Below are 15,869 nucleotides of genomic sequence, written 5' to 3'. Positions count from 1 at the left end.
ACCATATATACCCGCATATGTATAATATAAGTTAATCTATAACACTTTCGTAGGCACGGTACAACAGGCTAAGATCGGGAAATTTACTATACATCAAATGTATAAATAAAAAGAAAAATGTTTAACTGCTTTTGAATCATTGTTTAGAAACATTAATTAACCTTTTACTAGTAATGATTCATGGATATCTACCCGCGCCTCATCCACAACAGATGAGCTCTCAGAGCCACTTCCATCAATATCAATACCTTCTGCCAAAGCTTTTTCAAGAGCCGATTTTGCAACTTTGGTAACCACCACCATTAGGATCACTGAAAACAGTTATAAGTATGCATCATTACGCATGATCATACAAACAAATAATGTTATCGTTGTCTTAATATAAGAATGATTATGTATATGCAGCAACTTACCAGAAACCACAAAACTTAGAATAACAAGTGCCAAAGTTAAAAGCCTGCGTACACCAAAAGGTAAAAAGTAGTGAGTGCCAAGATCCAACAGAACACTATATATTGTGAGGCGATGCAAAACAAATCCACATCATTTCATTTTCCCAATCTCATAAAACTAAAAATAAAAGAAAAAGGGTATAAATGTAATCTCTCTCCTAAAATTCAGATAAAAAAATATGAACAAATTAGTTTGATTGTTCGTTTACGTGTATAAACATTTGTAGGTAAACAACATAAATTCAAAAAAACATACAAGAACATATTAGTTTGATTGTTCATTAGACGTGAGTAAAGTACAAAATTAAAAATATATATGTGAACAATTGATTTGATATACATTGACAACACAGTACAAAAAATGTTATGTATTTAGTAATCTCCATCTATAATATGTTACAAGATGTGTTCAAAAATTTATTCTTTAGAAGAAGAAACAATGAAAAATGCGTTTAAATAATATTAACACACACACGTAAAAGAAAAAAAAAAGTAATAATAAAAATCTTACCCAAAGAGTTTTGGAAAATCTACCCCATCCATGTGTAACATCAGCTAAGTCCTTCAAAGTTGTCCCAACATATACAAGTGCCAACGTGATTGGCTGCACAGTCACATAAAAAGTTTTGAGTAAGCCATATACATGTATGTGCAGATGTACAAATGACTATAACTACACACATCACATCAAATTAGAGCTATAAACACAAAAAAGAAGGGGGGGGGGGGGGGAAGAAACTTGATATCGGTTAAAAGATAAACGTAGAGAAGTGATAATACCATCATTCCCAACCATGAAGCCATCATATACTCCCATACAGAAATCGGAGTTACAGACAAAAGGTAATTCAACATATTAAACGGAAGTAACGGAACAAGCCGAAGCAGCAGCACAATCTGCCAAAATAAGAAAACCACTGAATATAACCGCATATCTTATTAAAAAACATCTTAAGCGTATGATAAAATAAAAATGCGGGGTTCAAAGTGAATTTTAAACAAACCTTAAATCCGGATTTCTGAATGGCAATTGCAACTGCTCGAAACTTTGGATAATCACCCAACTTAGAAATGACATACGTTTTCCCAATCTACAGAAAACTTAGGAGAAACAAGATTAGCAATATTCTACATAATAATATCAACAAAAAGCATGAAACTTACTGTTCTCCCAAGAAGGAATGCTGCAGTTGCACCAATCACCGCACCAATAGAGTCAGCAAGAAAACCCATTGGCAAACCAAACAGATAACCACCACCTAGCTGGAACAAACAAACACCAATAAATACATACGCACCTACATATACACATAACAAAAGCACGTGTGTAGTGTTGAGATCTTACAGTAAGTACTGATGCAGGAACTGCAAGAATTGTTAAAGGAATATATGCAACAGCCCTGCACACCACATACCAAAACGCTTTATAATACCGACCGGGTTAAACTTATAATACTGATGTATAGACAAAAACCATAAACTGGCCAAAAAGTATCTTTATTTTAACCAACAAAATGGGTGAAATGAATCAAGATTCATTAAATGCAAGATTCTTGTTCCACATTCAAACAGTCTTGAACCAAGCAAAACAAGATGTTGACTTTTCAAGAAACAGTCTTGAACGAGATTTTTGTTCCAAATTTAAGCACTTTTAAATTCTAGATAAACAAGATGTTGGCTTTTTCAAGAAACTGTCTTGAACAAGATTTTTGTTCCATGTTTAAACAGTATTGAATTCAAGAAATGCAAGTTTTTTGTTCAAATTCAAACAGTCTCAAACTCAAGATAAACAAGATATTGACTTTTTCAAGAACCAGTCTTGTGAACAATATTTTTCTTCAAAATCCAAACAGTCTTGAACTAAAGATTCAAGAAATGCAAGATTTTTGTTCAAATTCAAACCGTCTCAAACTCAAAGAAACCAAGAAGTTAACTTTTTTTTTTCAAAAACCAGTCTTGAACAAAATTTATGTTCCACATTCAAAAAAACTCAACAAAAGCAAGAAAGTCAACTTTTTAAACAAACAATCTTGAACCCATGCACATATCACTACAATTCACAACACTTACAATGCAACAGGACCCCAAGGACCAAGATCATCTTCCACCCACAACAAGAAGTCCTTCAATGTCTAAACACACAAAACCAAATTAAAACCCTAACACAAATAAATTAACTTAATTGCATTAAATCCCATCAACCCAAAACCAAAAAGATTCAATCTTTATCACAAACCACCCAAATCCCACATCCCAAATACATAAAAAAAAAACAATTGTTAATAACAAATGAAACACCTTTTCAACAGGAAGTGTAAAACAGGCGACTGCGATGGCAGCGATGAGTAGCAGAAGAAGAGCAATTCGAAGAGAAGAAACCCAATTCCAATTGAACCATGAAGCCATTAATTTAATTGAGGTGTATATTATATTATTGTTATTGACTTCTTGAATCTTGATTGTGTGTGTAATTGTTGTGTGTGTGTTTATGTGTGAAACTGAAACATCCCCAAAATGCGATTGTTAGCTCGGAAATCAGCTCTTCTTTCTTTCTTTCTTTCTTTCTATCTCAAATGTGAAGGGATATACAACATATTTGTTTTTTTTATTTATTTATTTTATTAATATTTTTATTTTGTTTTTGGTTCAAGGTTATATATCTTTTATGTTTTAAGGGAAATAAGTTACATGTGTTGTGAAATTAATGGACCTTGACTATTTATATGTATGGATTGGCCACCTACAGTGTCACTCTCGTATATTTAATTTAGTTATTTCAATTTGGCTAAGTTTTGATGATGATTGATGAATTTATGATTTTTGAAAGTGTGGTGTCGACATCCAAACAGTTTAATCAAATAATAATATTTTATAGTGAAATCAAAATCTTTCTTTCACACTATAAAGTTTTATTCACGTTGTATATTCACTGCTTATTTTGATAGACCCGTTAAAATTAAAAAACACAAATGATAATAATGAATAAAAACAAGTAATGGACATTTTGTTATAGATAAAAGTATTATAACACTAACCAGGTATTTGAATTCGATATAGTTTTAGATAAGTAGAATAAAGCAAATTTTCAAATATTGATTGAATTTTAAAATAGATGATAGATTTAAATGAGTTGATAACTGTTTATGCTAATGTGTTCATGGGGTCTAATGATTCGTTGTGACCATTATGTATTAACGGATGCCATTTGAACTTATGTATTCATAAACCTAATGAATCATGATATTATATATGTTTTATGTACAGGTATAAATAAAATAATAAAAGATGTAAAATATTAATAATAATTGCATACATGAACATATATTGTAACTATTTTACTATATGGATGTTATGGACGATTAAGTACTTTTATAAATGATTGTAAATCTAATAGTGAAAACACATAATTTGATAATTAATCTTTTAAAGAATTACATTACTTTTGATTTAAATAATGCTTTCACATGTTCTTGTTCCCCATGCTTCTCCAATGTTTTCACTAGTTGAACATTACACGTTTTGAATACTTGCAAAGGACTCTTTTGCCATATAAGAGTTCTTGCTTGTTTGAAGTGTTAATGATCTTCATATACTTGCGCTATCCAGGTTAAGAAAATAGAATAGCTCTTTGGCTCATCTGAATAGATGTGATCTTACGGGTTCGAAGTTGGCACCAATTGAACCCTTACTTTTTCAATGTTCCTCTCATCATACACTTCATTAACACTTTCAGAACACGCATCAAAGGTTGTATGCATAAAACATTATATGCTTGTTTTTGTTAGACAAAATGACAAAACTCGTCCTTTATGTTTTCATGGTTTTTCAATAGTCGTCCTTTAGCAAACTTAATGACAGAAAACATCCTTCATGTTAAAAAAATCTTTCATGGTTCGTCCTTTTCACTAACGGGGTTAATTTTTCTCGTTAAATCCAGTCATGTGCACCTCATGTGAGAACAATTTAGTCTTTTTACCCCTCAGGGGTTATTTGCTAATTTACTTAAACCTTTGGTCTTTAAATAAATAAACATACTTCTCCTTTTAACCCTCATCTTTATCCCCCAAGTATTCATAAACAATACAACCACACACCAGTGCACCCACCATCACTATCAGCCTCATCATCATCATTTTAGAGGTAAACATAAGAGGTACAAAAACAGTGAGGTGGTTCCAGTCGGAGTTTGGATGAATTTTGTGGCAGTGGAGGAGAAGATACGAAACTCCCGTAATTCCGGCGTGGTCATCTTCTCCGGCAACCAATTGAGGGACGCAATTCCGGCCAAGAACTAGGGCTCCGACCTGCCGTCGGCATTTTCCGATGAAAAATAACAAAATCAAGACCTGATAGTTTAGGGGAATGACAGATTGAGACTTGCACAAGCATTCCGACTTTCCAGGTATCGAATTCCGGATAGCGATTTCCGCCGAACGAACTTAATTAGGTGCCGCCATCTTTTTCGGGGGTTGACGGTGGTGACGTCGATGACCGTTGTTGGTCTGGTGTGGTGACGGAAGTTGTGGAGGTGGTGTTGGTTGTTTGGTTGGTGGTGGTTTTGTGGTGTAAAGAGAGAAAGAATAGAGGGCGGACAGTGGTGGTCTGGAAATCAGCAGTTGCAGAGTCCGACGGCGAGTTTGAGCTGGTGGTCGGGTGGTGGCGATCCAGAGATATGGTGGTGGTGGTTGCAAGTGGTGGCGGTCCGGCGATGAATTTCAGATATGTATATGTGTATGCTTAGAGGAGAGGGGGAGAAAGGGAGTAGAGAGAGAAAGAAGAGAGAGAGGGTATGTTTTGTATATAATTTTTATTTTATTAATTTTAATAATTAAATAAACTATTAAATTACAATATTACCCTCATGTGCACGGCACATGACCAGATTTAACAAGAAAATTAACTAGGTTAGTACCATAGGACGTAACATGAACAGAATTTGAAACGTGAAATACGTTTTGTGTCATTAAGTTTGCTAAATGACGACTATTGAAAAACCATGAAAGCATAAATGACATGTTGTCATTTTGTCTTTTTGTTATTTTGGTTCCTCAACTTATATGCAATGAATCAAGTAAGGTTTTAAGTTGAAAAATGTTGGCAGAAGAATCAAGGTCAAAGAACAAGATCGACAGATTGTCTATGATAAGGCGAAGCTCGCCAGACGCCAAACAACTTAAAGACATGAGAAGCATAGAGCAAAAAAATCAGTACACATCCTTGAGCACACATTACACCAATTTAAGGATAAATGACGCGTATCTAAATCGAGCTTAACAATCACTTAATAAACACATTATTGGTGGAACTTATAGACACACGTAGACTAAGAGAACTGCTCTATGGTGCTTTAGTTCATTTCATTCATAAGCAGAAAGATGTTAAAACAACGCATTCGTGTGGATAATTAACTAATGGGTAAAACTGCATTTTCATATCATAAACCACTAAATATTCAATATTCTGCTTATGCCGTTTTCTTTTCCTTAACGTTATTTCCCTTCAACACTCATAAACATGTATATGTTATCCACAACAATGATCACATGGAGGAAGCATATTATTAGACCTTCAACATCCAAAAAGGAAAAACCGTTCCTTTCAATCTATCATTTAATTTTACAAAGAATCTTGTTAAAAACTGAAGCTCACACCAGATGTTTTTGTGGAGCTTCAAATCTCAACTTCAATTTTCACAGGATGCAAAAAGTGGTGACATTATTAAGGTTTTTAGAACACAAAAGCAAGAAACTAACCGGCCAATAAAACCTGCTACCTTAAGCTAGACGATTGATGCAATCCATTAAAGCATCGGTTTGTTCCGGTTTACCAACAGAGACGCGAACATAACCCTTCAGTTCTTTGTTGCTGTAGTGGCGTATCATCACCCCCATTTTTGCAAGGTCTTCCTGTAAATGTCCAAATGGCGTTTAAGTGATATCATTGAATATCAAAATATACTTGAAGCAGAAAATAAAATACACTTCCTCAATTTCCAATAAAATTATTATTTTGTAAGAAAATTGGGTATTTGTTTCTTAATATGTTTAATATACGAGAAAAATATTCAATCAAGTGAGCAACAAATATTTTTTTTATGGGACATTTATATCATATAAGAAAATAGGTTATTGATTATGCTTTTTCATACTTGAATGATAGAAAATTACTTTTTAATCTAGAGTATGATATAAAGTTTGCTTTTGTTTGTCCAGAATGTATAATCTAAATGACATAGAAAATGATTATTTGATAAATAATGTAGATCTATAATTTACATTAAATATAAATAATCATTTCATGTCCCATTTAATTTATACATTCAGGAGTAACAAAAAAAAACATTTATGTCATACTCTAGATTAAAATGGTCATAACAACCTATTTTCTTATATGACATAAATGTCCCAACAAAAAATATTAGTCACTTGAATATTTTCTTGTATATTAAAATTTAACATATTAAAAAATAACCAACCTATTGTTTTACAAAATAAATTTTTTTATCAGATAATTGAGGATGCGTATTAACATTTACGGTCTACGTATATATTTGATAACTTAAAACATTGCTCATACACATAATGCTATTATTGTTAATATCAATATATTGTCTTTCACATAACCTATTTTTATCATTGACATTAATACTTCATCTTCTAATATCATCATCATCATCTTCATCATCATCTTCATCATCATCATCGTACTCGGTAAATCCCACCAATAGCAAAGCTATCGTAGGGTCTGAGGAGGGTAAGATGTAGACAGCCTTACCTCTATACCCCATAGGAATAGAAAGGCTGCTTCCGCTGAGACCCCCAGCTCGATAGTAGTTTTGCATCAAGCCTTGGACATAAGGCACATAACACTCAACCATCGGGACACTGCCGATTAGTGCATGTACCCTTGTCTTTCAGCTATCAACGCCACCACATGATGCCTGATTAGCCTTCCGCCACTTTTAACGTTATTTTCACGAGATTAGTAAAATAACGTCAAAATTAGTGCAATTTCACTTTTGCCCACCTGAGGGTTCACACATATATACATTATATGCGCGCACCGCAAGCAGGGCGTTTAATCTTCTAATATAAGTATTGATATTAATATATATCATTAACAATAATATAAAGTTGTACCTTTAGCTTCTTAGCATCTCTTCCATTAGTAACCTCACAAAGAATAAAATTAGAATAGCTCGGATACGGATTTAGAAACGGCACTTGTTTCAAAAGCTTGGAGAGCCTCTCTCTTTCTTGTACCAGGGAAACTTTAACTTTCTGCAATTAAAAAAACGCCATGATCGATACCATGATCACAATATGAAGTTATGAACAATCTGTATAACTATTTTACCTCCAAATACACAGGATTCTTTAATGCTGCACATGCAGAAACTTCAGCAGCAACCGACACGTTATACGGTTGTTTTGCCCTCCACAAATATTCAATAATACTCAAAGGAAACGCTCCATATCCTACTCGTAATCCAGCTAGGCCTGTTTACGGTTATAACTTATCATCAGGCGTGTATTTATATAAATATATTTTATAAAAAATATGAAATATACCTGCTCGTTTACTAAATGTCCTAAGAACAATAAGATTCTCATGTTTTTTCACCCATTGCATCTTAGATTCAAGTCCTGAAAATTCAATGTAGGCTTCATCCAGTACAACGAGTATCGGTAGATCAAGTATCTTCAATAAAACATCATCACTAATCACACTGTCATGAAATATGTTATAACACAAAATATTAAGATTTGCAAGGTTAAAATAATAACTAGCAACAACCATTGATTACCTGCCATCTGGGTTGTTAGGAGAAGTTAGAAAAATGATTTTTGGTTTTTCGTGTTCAATGACTTCAGTAATTCTTTGTACATCCAAGCTAAAGTCCATATTCCGAGGTACTGCTCAATCAACCATAATATCATTTAGTAGCAGTTCTTGTGTTAAATAAAAATTAAAACCTTTATAATTAAAATCATCTAATTGTGTTGAATATACATTTATATATACCACTTTCAACACTTTGAAAATTCTTACCCTTAATAACACGTGCACAATTGACAGCAGCATCAAACGCATACATTGTAAAAGTTGGAGGACAATCAACAATACTGTCACCTGGATCTAGCACACACCTACAACATAAAAAAGGTCACAAGTCACAACTTCATATAAAACAACATGTTCAAAGAATTAAGAATTTTTATATTATTGCATAAGAAATCATCAATTCAATCTTAAAAAAAATCTGCAAGCCTGAAATAACTGAAAATGGCCATAAGGAAGTGTATGACACTATGACTAACCTCATAATAAGATCAATTAGCTCATCAGCACCACATCCTACAAGAATATACTCAGATTCAAGACCAGAATCCTCGGCAAGTGCCCCACGCAATGTACGGCTTTCAGGGTCGGGATAAATATAAGGAAATTTCAATTGCCCCAATGCCTCAAAAACCTGCAAAATTTTGAATCGGTATAATTGTATAAATATATGGAAATTCACAATACCGAAAATAGCGCTGAGCCATTAACAAAAAGTTTAGGGGTGTACATCGGTTGGTTTTGAACTAAAACCTAGCCAAAAACCAAAATTTTGGTTTTTGAGTTTTTCAACACCATTCGGTTTTCAGTTTGGCTTCAGTTCGATTTCAGTTCCTAGGTTTTATCATCTAGGCCTGAAATTTTTGGGCTAAAAACAAGTTTTATCATTTAGGTTCGATTTCAATTTTCTCAGTTTATATTACTTCCAAAACAAAAACCAAACTGAAAAGTTCAGCTTTACGAAAACATAAAACCAAACCGTCGATTTTTACTTGGGTTCAGTTATTCCGGTTACAGATCGTTTTTTCGGTTTCATGCACACCCCTAACAAATATTTTCTGAAACACAGATAAACACATTTTATTTCTGTTACTAAAAGGAGTTATATATAATGTCCAAGTTATACTTGTCACACAGTGTCACACATATATACCAAAGGTTACCTCTGGAGGTGGGCCATATGGGTTCTCATTTGCATCCAATTTTACGATATCCTCAGGCTTCCTACCAAGTCGAGTTGACAGAACCTGTATAGAAACTTATACTCAACTTATGAAAAACCATATATTAGAATCTTTTTAAGACTTCAACCATTACCAATTACCAAAGAAACAAGAGAAATTATTTCTTACTTAATTCCAAGTTCAGATACATACTCAAATAAACTCAACTTAAGTAGAAATACAAGTATCATACCATCATGTCAACCCATTTTCTCAAATAAGAGACAATAAAAAGAATCAATGTCACATGCAGCCTGAACTTGTTAAACAAAGACCTACGTTATAAACTTTGCCTACTTTTAGTAATTTTGGCAATACAAAATGTTATAAAGACGAAGATATATCTCGCAATGGCATTATTCAGGCAATTATATAACAAAATGATTCATGGAACTTTTCTTAGTTTATCTAGCCAATAATTTACATCCTATCAGACAGAACGTAGTGGGTGTTGTGGGCTTGGAAAACACACCCAAAACGCCAGGGATCACCGCCCCCTGGGCATGGCGGTGTTTTTGGTTTGGGCGTTTTGTACAAGACGCCACCCCCTTTAATCCTTCAACCAATCAAGTTTTTCCCCACAAACTCCAACCAATCAAATATTGATGTTATTTATATTTAATTTAATTTATAATAATTGAGTATTGACTGCAAGGGCTTTTTACCACAACACTTTTTGCAAAAAGTCCCATTGTTGACTGGGCACCACGTGTTGCAAAACGCCCAAGGGTAGGGCTTTACCACTGTAATGAATCAATGATCCTCAAATTCACTTCTAAAGCTCATTTGATGACTGAGTAACAATCTAAAGTTATCACATTTCCTTTCTATAACTTATACGAATGACCGTTCAACTCTACATGTTTTGAATGTTACCAAAATACCCTTCATCCAATAATGACACAACAAGGGGAATCTTGTTAATATATACCAATGTGACAGCATAACGGAAAACCGGATTACCTCGAATGGCAATATCGGCTGATACGGAGACAAGTCTCTAAGATGAGGCCTAATAAACGAATCGCCGGTCAACTTCAAGTGTTGTTTGACACCTCCAGGTGCACTAGAATTACTATCACTAGACGCCATACAATTAAGCCTACTCTGATATCTTAAATTTGCAGGTCTGATTTTAATTAACGATGACGGAAAGCAGAATTCATCGTATAAATTGATCGTACAAAGGGATGAAGCGTGAATTGTATCCATAGGTTTGCTGCATTATAATCAAACTGATTCAATTACAGTAGGTTATAATAGAAGAGAGTAACTGAAGATAACGAACCTGAATTTGACCTAAACCCTAACCACTTACTTGTAACGAGTGATGTCTGTATGTTTTATACTTTTATATAACCTTTATTATATAAGGCCCCCTGTACTTTGGTTTAATTCCACATTGCCCCCTCGTTTGTTTTATATAACCTTTGTTAAACCTTATGTCAATTACTAAATGTGAGACGTGGATACAATCATACTCTCATAGAATGAATCTCATACCGACTAATAATTTCAAATTTAAATTTCTGAACATTTAGTTTTAAACATCGTAGGGGGTATGGTTGAATCCTTCTGTTTTAAGGTTAATTATGCATTTATTATTTCCAAAAATCTTTCCAATATTGTAAGTTAACGTTGAAGCCAAAACTTCTTCATATCTCACCCCCCGACAATTGTGCATAACTCCCACTCCACCACCTCCATCTCCGCCTCTCACCCACCACCGCCACTGCCGTTACCCCCCATCTCCACCTCACTGCTCCACCCTTATTTTGCCACCGCCATCATCCATTCTCGGTTTTTGCTTATTTGGTCTTCTAGCATTTCATTTTCTGGGCGATTTGTTTTGAATGACATTAGTTTGAAGGGTTCGCTAGTGAACGCCAGGTGTTTGATTAAATGTCAACACCAAATTTTATTTTAATTTTCTTTGTTTCCAAGAACAAAAAAAGTTTTTAATTTCTTAAGTGATTTATGAGGGCCTGTCGTGGAGAGCCGGGTCCTAGCTCGAGCACGGGGATTTGGCGTTGCCCCTTTAAAAATTTTCATTTTTGCAAAGATGGTATCCTGGGATACAAGGGGTACTCTAGGTTACTCATGCATTTCCAGCGGGATCATTTCAATGTAAAGGAAAGGAGAGATCAGTTAAAGGAACGTCTTGCTTCAAACTTGGAACTCTACAATGACGTTGTCGAAACCTTGCGCTTGCTTAAAAACTGGTTATGCGGGGAGTGCATGGCCCTGCATGCCTTGAATAGGCCTTGTCTGCACGGAAAAGAAGTGGTTAAATGAACCCCACGTGCAAGAGGCTACTTTGATTTTATTGTGGGGATCCCTTAACCACGCGATTCGCAGGTGGAACTTGGGAGTGGTCTGTCTGAGACGTTTGTGGTAGATGTCGCCCTCCTTGAGTGCATCCTCATCATTCCTATTTCTACTGTCAAGAGTATCTCGCCCGATGTCGCATGGCTTTTGCCCAGGCTTGTCAGGGGGGCTCCGTAAAGTGGCGGATGCCCCGTGGTCTAATGGTTTAAACTTTTGTTGTTGCCTCGCTGCACGTTACGTGTTGTTAAACCGGCTACTAGGCAGGAACGAAGGTTCGGTAACAGGAAATCGCTTCAATGTAGCTCCATAATGCGGGCTTTGGCTGTTTAGAAAGATGGGGCAGGTTTAGAAGAGTTAGTGCTACCGCTCTTTGAACTTCCTGTGATGTGGGATTGCCAACATAAAGAAGAGGGAGGGGGCAATATCAAGCAGTGCCTCCGGAAGGTAGCAGATGGCCATTACACATCGGCGATCAAAGTCCTGTGTTCATCCGGGGTCACGCCTGCTGGGGGGGATACATTGATAGATAAACATCCTGTGGTGGACCCCCCGATCATGCCCTCCGTCGTGCCATCGGAACCAGCCTTGCAGGTGGACGGTGATTGTGTGCTGGAATGTATTAAAACCTTCCCGAAAGGTACATCTTGTGGGAAGGATGGTTTGCGGGCCTAACATATTTTAGACGCTTTCTGTTGCCAGGGGTCTCTCCAACCGCCTCCGGGCTCTTAAAAGTCATCACTGATGTTGTCAACTTGTGGCTTGGGGGGCTTTGTCCTAAAGTTCTAGTGGAGTTCATTGCATCGGCACCGTTGACCCCCTGTTGAAGCCTGGCAATGGAATTAGACCCATCGCAGTGGGGGCCATTTGGAGAAGATTAGTGTCGAAAGTCGCTATGCGTAAAATAGGGAAAAAGGTGGCTGCTTATCTAGGGGATTTCCAATTCGGGGTTGGGATCCCTAATGGGGCAGAAGCGGTATTGCATAGTTCTAACATATTTTTGACCGCGTTTCATTCTGATGGGTCCCTGGCTATGCTCACTGTTGATTTTTCTAACGCCTTCAACGAGGTGGATCGGACGACCCTTCTCAGGGAAGTTAGCTGCATATGTCCATCCATCTTCCCATGGGTCCAGTTTTTATATGCCTGCCCCGCCCGTTTATATGTGGCACTATCAATGGTAAAGCTGAGGAGGTTGCTAGAGCATTGGGCATTATTCGCTCAAAGGGGGCGTCTCTAGGTTTTAGGCTTAATATTCGAAAAACGGAGATTTTTTGGTCGTCATGTGATGATTCGAAGAAAGTGTCGGGTTTATTCCCTGGCGAGATTAGCAGGCATGTGACGGGAGTTAAACTCCTGGGGGGAGCGGTTAGTCGGGATGCAGGGTTCACTCGGTCTTTGTCAACTAAAAGAACTTTGAGGGCGGTTGAACTTATGAAGCGCCTGCCGGACCTGAGGGACCCCCAAAGTGAGCTCCTTTTGTTGCGCTCGTGCATAGGGGTTGCTAAGTTAGTGTTTGGGCTTCGGACCTGTCAACCTGAACATGTCAAAGAGCCTGTGTCTATCTTTGATGTGGGCCTGCGGGGGCAATTGAAGATATTGTTGTGTGTGGAGGACCGCGTCTTGGGACCTCCAATGGAGCTGGGCTTCCTTCCCTATGCGTTGCGGAGGCTTAGGAATTTTCTCGGCTGAGGATGTCTCTGCACATGCCTTTGTGGCTTCCAGGTCCCAGTCGTGGAAATTGCAGGACCACATCCTGCGAAACGCTGGTGTTATGGGGGTAGATCCTGACTACTCTTTTGCATTTGGTAATATTGGAACAACTCTCCCAGACCTTGATCTAGGCGGTTTTACTGATAAGGAGACCGCCCCCAAGAAACCTCAACAAACCTTGGCGAGTGCTCTTTATGGTAAACACGTTCATGATTTGGAGGAGCGATTCGATATGACCCCGAGACAAAAGACAGTTTTAGCTTGTCTCAATGGGGTTCATGCCCAGGATTTTTTGACTGTTGTGCCCATTGAAGGTCTTGGGCAACGGATGTTGGCAGTTGAATACAGAGTCATCATTAAATACCGGCTTATGATTCCTCTTTTCCCTCTAAATGAATCATGCACCATTTGTAAAAAAGCTTGTTTGGATAGATTTGGTGAGCATGCCCTCCACTGTAAGGACTTGTCGGGATTCAAGTATCGACATGACTGGGTTAGAGATGTCTTATGGGATGTGCTTAGGCGTTCCGGGATCTTAGCCAAGAAAGAGGCACCTGTTAACTTTTTGACTGATCCGCGAGAGGGAAGATCTACCCTGCGTCCTGCGGATGTTCTTGTGTTTGGCTGGGCAGGGGGTAAGCATGCGTGTGTTGACCTCACTGGAGTGTCCCCGTTGGTGGGGCTGAGAGACAATGACTTCGTACTGGGACAGGCGGTTTTGAGAGCGGAATCTAGGAATGTTGCTAAGCATGAGGCAGCGTGTTTGGAGAATCAGCACGTGTTCATTCCATTTTCCTTCGACGCTTTTGGATCCCTAGCTCCCGAGGCGGTTCGCTTCTTGGAGCGGGTGCAAAAGGTGGTCCACAGTGACTCGCAGAGCCCGAGGAACCAAGGATTTATATTTAGTAGAATAGGCTTTGCGATTCAAATGTGGAAAGCGACGTAGCTTGTTGCTCGCTTACCCATTATTCAGATGTAGCTCGGTTACAAATTAAACATATTATCATTAAAAAAAATTAAATTGATCAAACAAATGTATGTTTTTACCATGGTAACGGTATATTGTTTATTTACGTGAGACTATGTATTTCTTTAGTTTAGATGCATATAAAATCCTGAGTGTTTCCAACTACATTTATATAGTGTGATGTTTGACCATTTCAAAATACAACAATTCACATCTTTCATTCATAACTATTAATTGTCTTTCATTCATAACTATTAATTGTGAAATTTCTGTTCTCACACAGCGCATTATTCATCAATAGTAATTTTTTATTTTTTACTTAAAAGTACAACCTTTTGTTGCACATTTGTCTTGATACGTTTCAGCCACTTGCATCTCTAGTATGGCATATGTGTTTCTTAAAAAGAGAAACAAAAACATACACATGTCCCCAAATTTTGCATCTCTATATAAACGGAATATGAACGGACTTGTATCGACGTGATAACATTTCAATAATAGGATTGCGTTTTTATTTACTCCAGTTTTTTGATAATTTCAATGGAACCAGTATCGGTATTCCTCTTTTGGTTTCAATCGATGTAAAACACGACTTTATTGTTTGGGTTACACGACTTCATTTTTTCAGTTAAATCAAACAACTTTTGTGTAATAAAACAATTGTAAACAAACTTTTCTTTTTTGTATCGTACAAGTTATGTTAAGAATATTGTATTTCGTTTTGTCATAAACATACCGATTGCCGGAACCATACTGGTAATAAAATGAACCAAACTGATACTGATCGGACAGCATCTACACCAGTGTGGGTATTCATTTCATTATCTACAACTATGACCTGTTGTATACTTATAACACTCGTGCGACGCAATGCACGGGTACAAAAACTCAAACTCATATATACTTTATAACACTAGTACACTGAATTTGCAGGGAATGTTTAAAAATTTATAGCCAAAGAGAATGAAGTGGGAAAACAGAATTACAGAGGAAAGAGTTGAGAGAAGAAAGCGAACAAACTCATCTCATAATTTTTTAATCTCGCTGGAATCAATGCGCCTCACTCTAGTACTTCTCCGGTATGAATCAGGCTCTCTGCTGGTGTCAAAACTGATAGGCCATCGTGGTCCGCTTCTTTCACAACAACTACAAATACTCTCCGCCCCAATCAGCAGCCCGTTGAGATCAGCTGAACGTGTTCATACCATACCCATTGCTGTAATTTGAGAAAACTGCAGCGGACAGACGACAATACCAGTTGAACCCAGCACCAGCTGACTCATAGTTCAAAGTTGAAACAGTGACCACATTAACATACCAACCCGACCGGTGACCCATATGAAATCT

The 15,869-nt window shown here is 36.9% G+C and overlaps 2 protein-coding genes across 2 annotated transcripts; both read right to left on the bottom strand.

Annotated features, from left to right (window-relative positions):
• On the bottom strand, positions 1-3,000 carry LOC143544721 (uncharacterized). Its single transcript, XM_077036752.1, has 9 exons — positions 2,751-3,000; positions 2,523-2,584; positions 1,798-1,852; positions 1,617-1,715; positions 1,457-1,543; positions 1,233-1,349; positions 965-1,056; positions 414-445; positions 1-311 (listed from the first exon to the last, which is right to left on the bottom strand). The coding sequence occupies exons 1-9, from the start codon at positions 2,856-2,858 to the stop codon at positions 157-159; spliced, it is 807 nt and encodes a 268-aa protein (XP_076892867.1). The 5' UTR covers positions 2,859-3,000; the 3' UTR covers positions 1-156.
• Positions 3,001-6,024: 3,024 nt separating this feature from the next.
• LOC143544739 (histidinol-phosphate aminotransferase, chloroplastic-like) lies at positions 6,025-10,810 on the bottom strand. The gene is made up of 10 exons (XM_077036771.1): positions 10,806-10,810; positions 10,481-10,736; positions 9,458-9,541; positions 8,774-8,928; positions 8,505-8,602; positions 8,260-8,368; positions 8,024-8,181; positions 7,809-7,951; positions 7,592-7,732; positions 6,025-6,358 (listed from the first exon to the last, which is right to left on the bottom strand). Exons 2-10 carry the CDS (start codon positions 10,727-10,729, stop codon positions 6,227-6,229), a joined length of 1,269 nt encoding a protein of 422 aa, XP_076892886.1. The 5' UTR covers positions 10,730-10,736; positions 10,806-10,810; the 3' UTR covers positions 6,025-6,226.
• Between the last annotated feature and the right edge of the window lie 5,059 nt (positions 10,811-15,869).

The sequence above is a fragment of the Bidens hawaiensis genome, unplaced genomic scaffold, assembly GCF_021521415.1.
Source record: "Bidens hawaiensis isolate Kalapana, Puna unplaced genomic scaffold, B.hawaiensis_p1.1 tig00013743_1, whole genome shotgun sequence".
Taxonomy (NCBI): domain Eukaryota; kingdom Viridiplantae; phylum Streptophyta; class Magnoliopsida; order Asterales; family Asteraceae; genus Bidens; species Bidens hawaiensis.
This window is presented reverse-complemented; position numbering and strand designations above follow the sequence as displayed.

What these genes read in the sequence shown, in the direction of transcription:
- LOC143544721 (XM_077036752.1), bottom strand. Translation starts at nt 2,858, where the DNA reads ATGGCTTCATGGTTCAATTGGAATTGGGTTTCTTCTCTTCGAATTGCT. An exon ending in TTCCTGCATCAGTACTTACT is followed by an intron (nt 1,716 to 1,797) that starts GTAAGATCTCAA and finishes TGTTTGTTCCAG; the next exon opens with CTAGGTGGTGGTTATCTGTT. An exon ending in CTTCATGGTTGGGAATGATG is followed by an intron (nt 1,057 to 1,232) that starts GTATTATCACTT and finishes GTGACTGTGCAG; the next exon opens with CCAATCACGTTGGCACTTGT.
- LOC143544739 (XM_077036771.1), bottom strand. Translation starts at nt 10,729, where the DNA reads ATGGATACAATTCACGCTTCATCCCTTTGTACGATCAATTTATACGAT. An exon ending in AGAATCCTGTGTATTTGGAG is followed by an intron (nt 7,733 to 7,808) that starts GTAAAATAGTTA and finishes TTTTAATTGCAG; the next exon opens with AAAGTTAAAGTTTCCCTGGT. An exon ending in GAGATGCTAAGAAGCTAAAG is followed by an intron (nt 6,359 to 7,591) that starts GTACAACTTTAT and finishes GGACATTTACAG; the next exon opens with GAAGACCTTGCAAAAATGGG.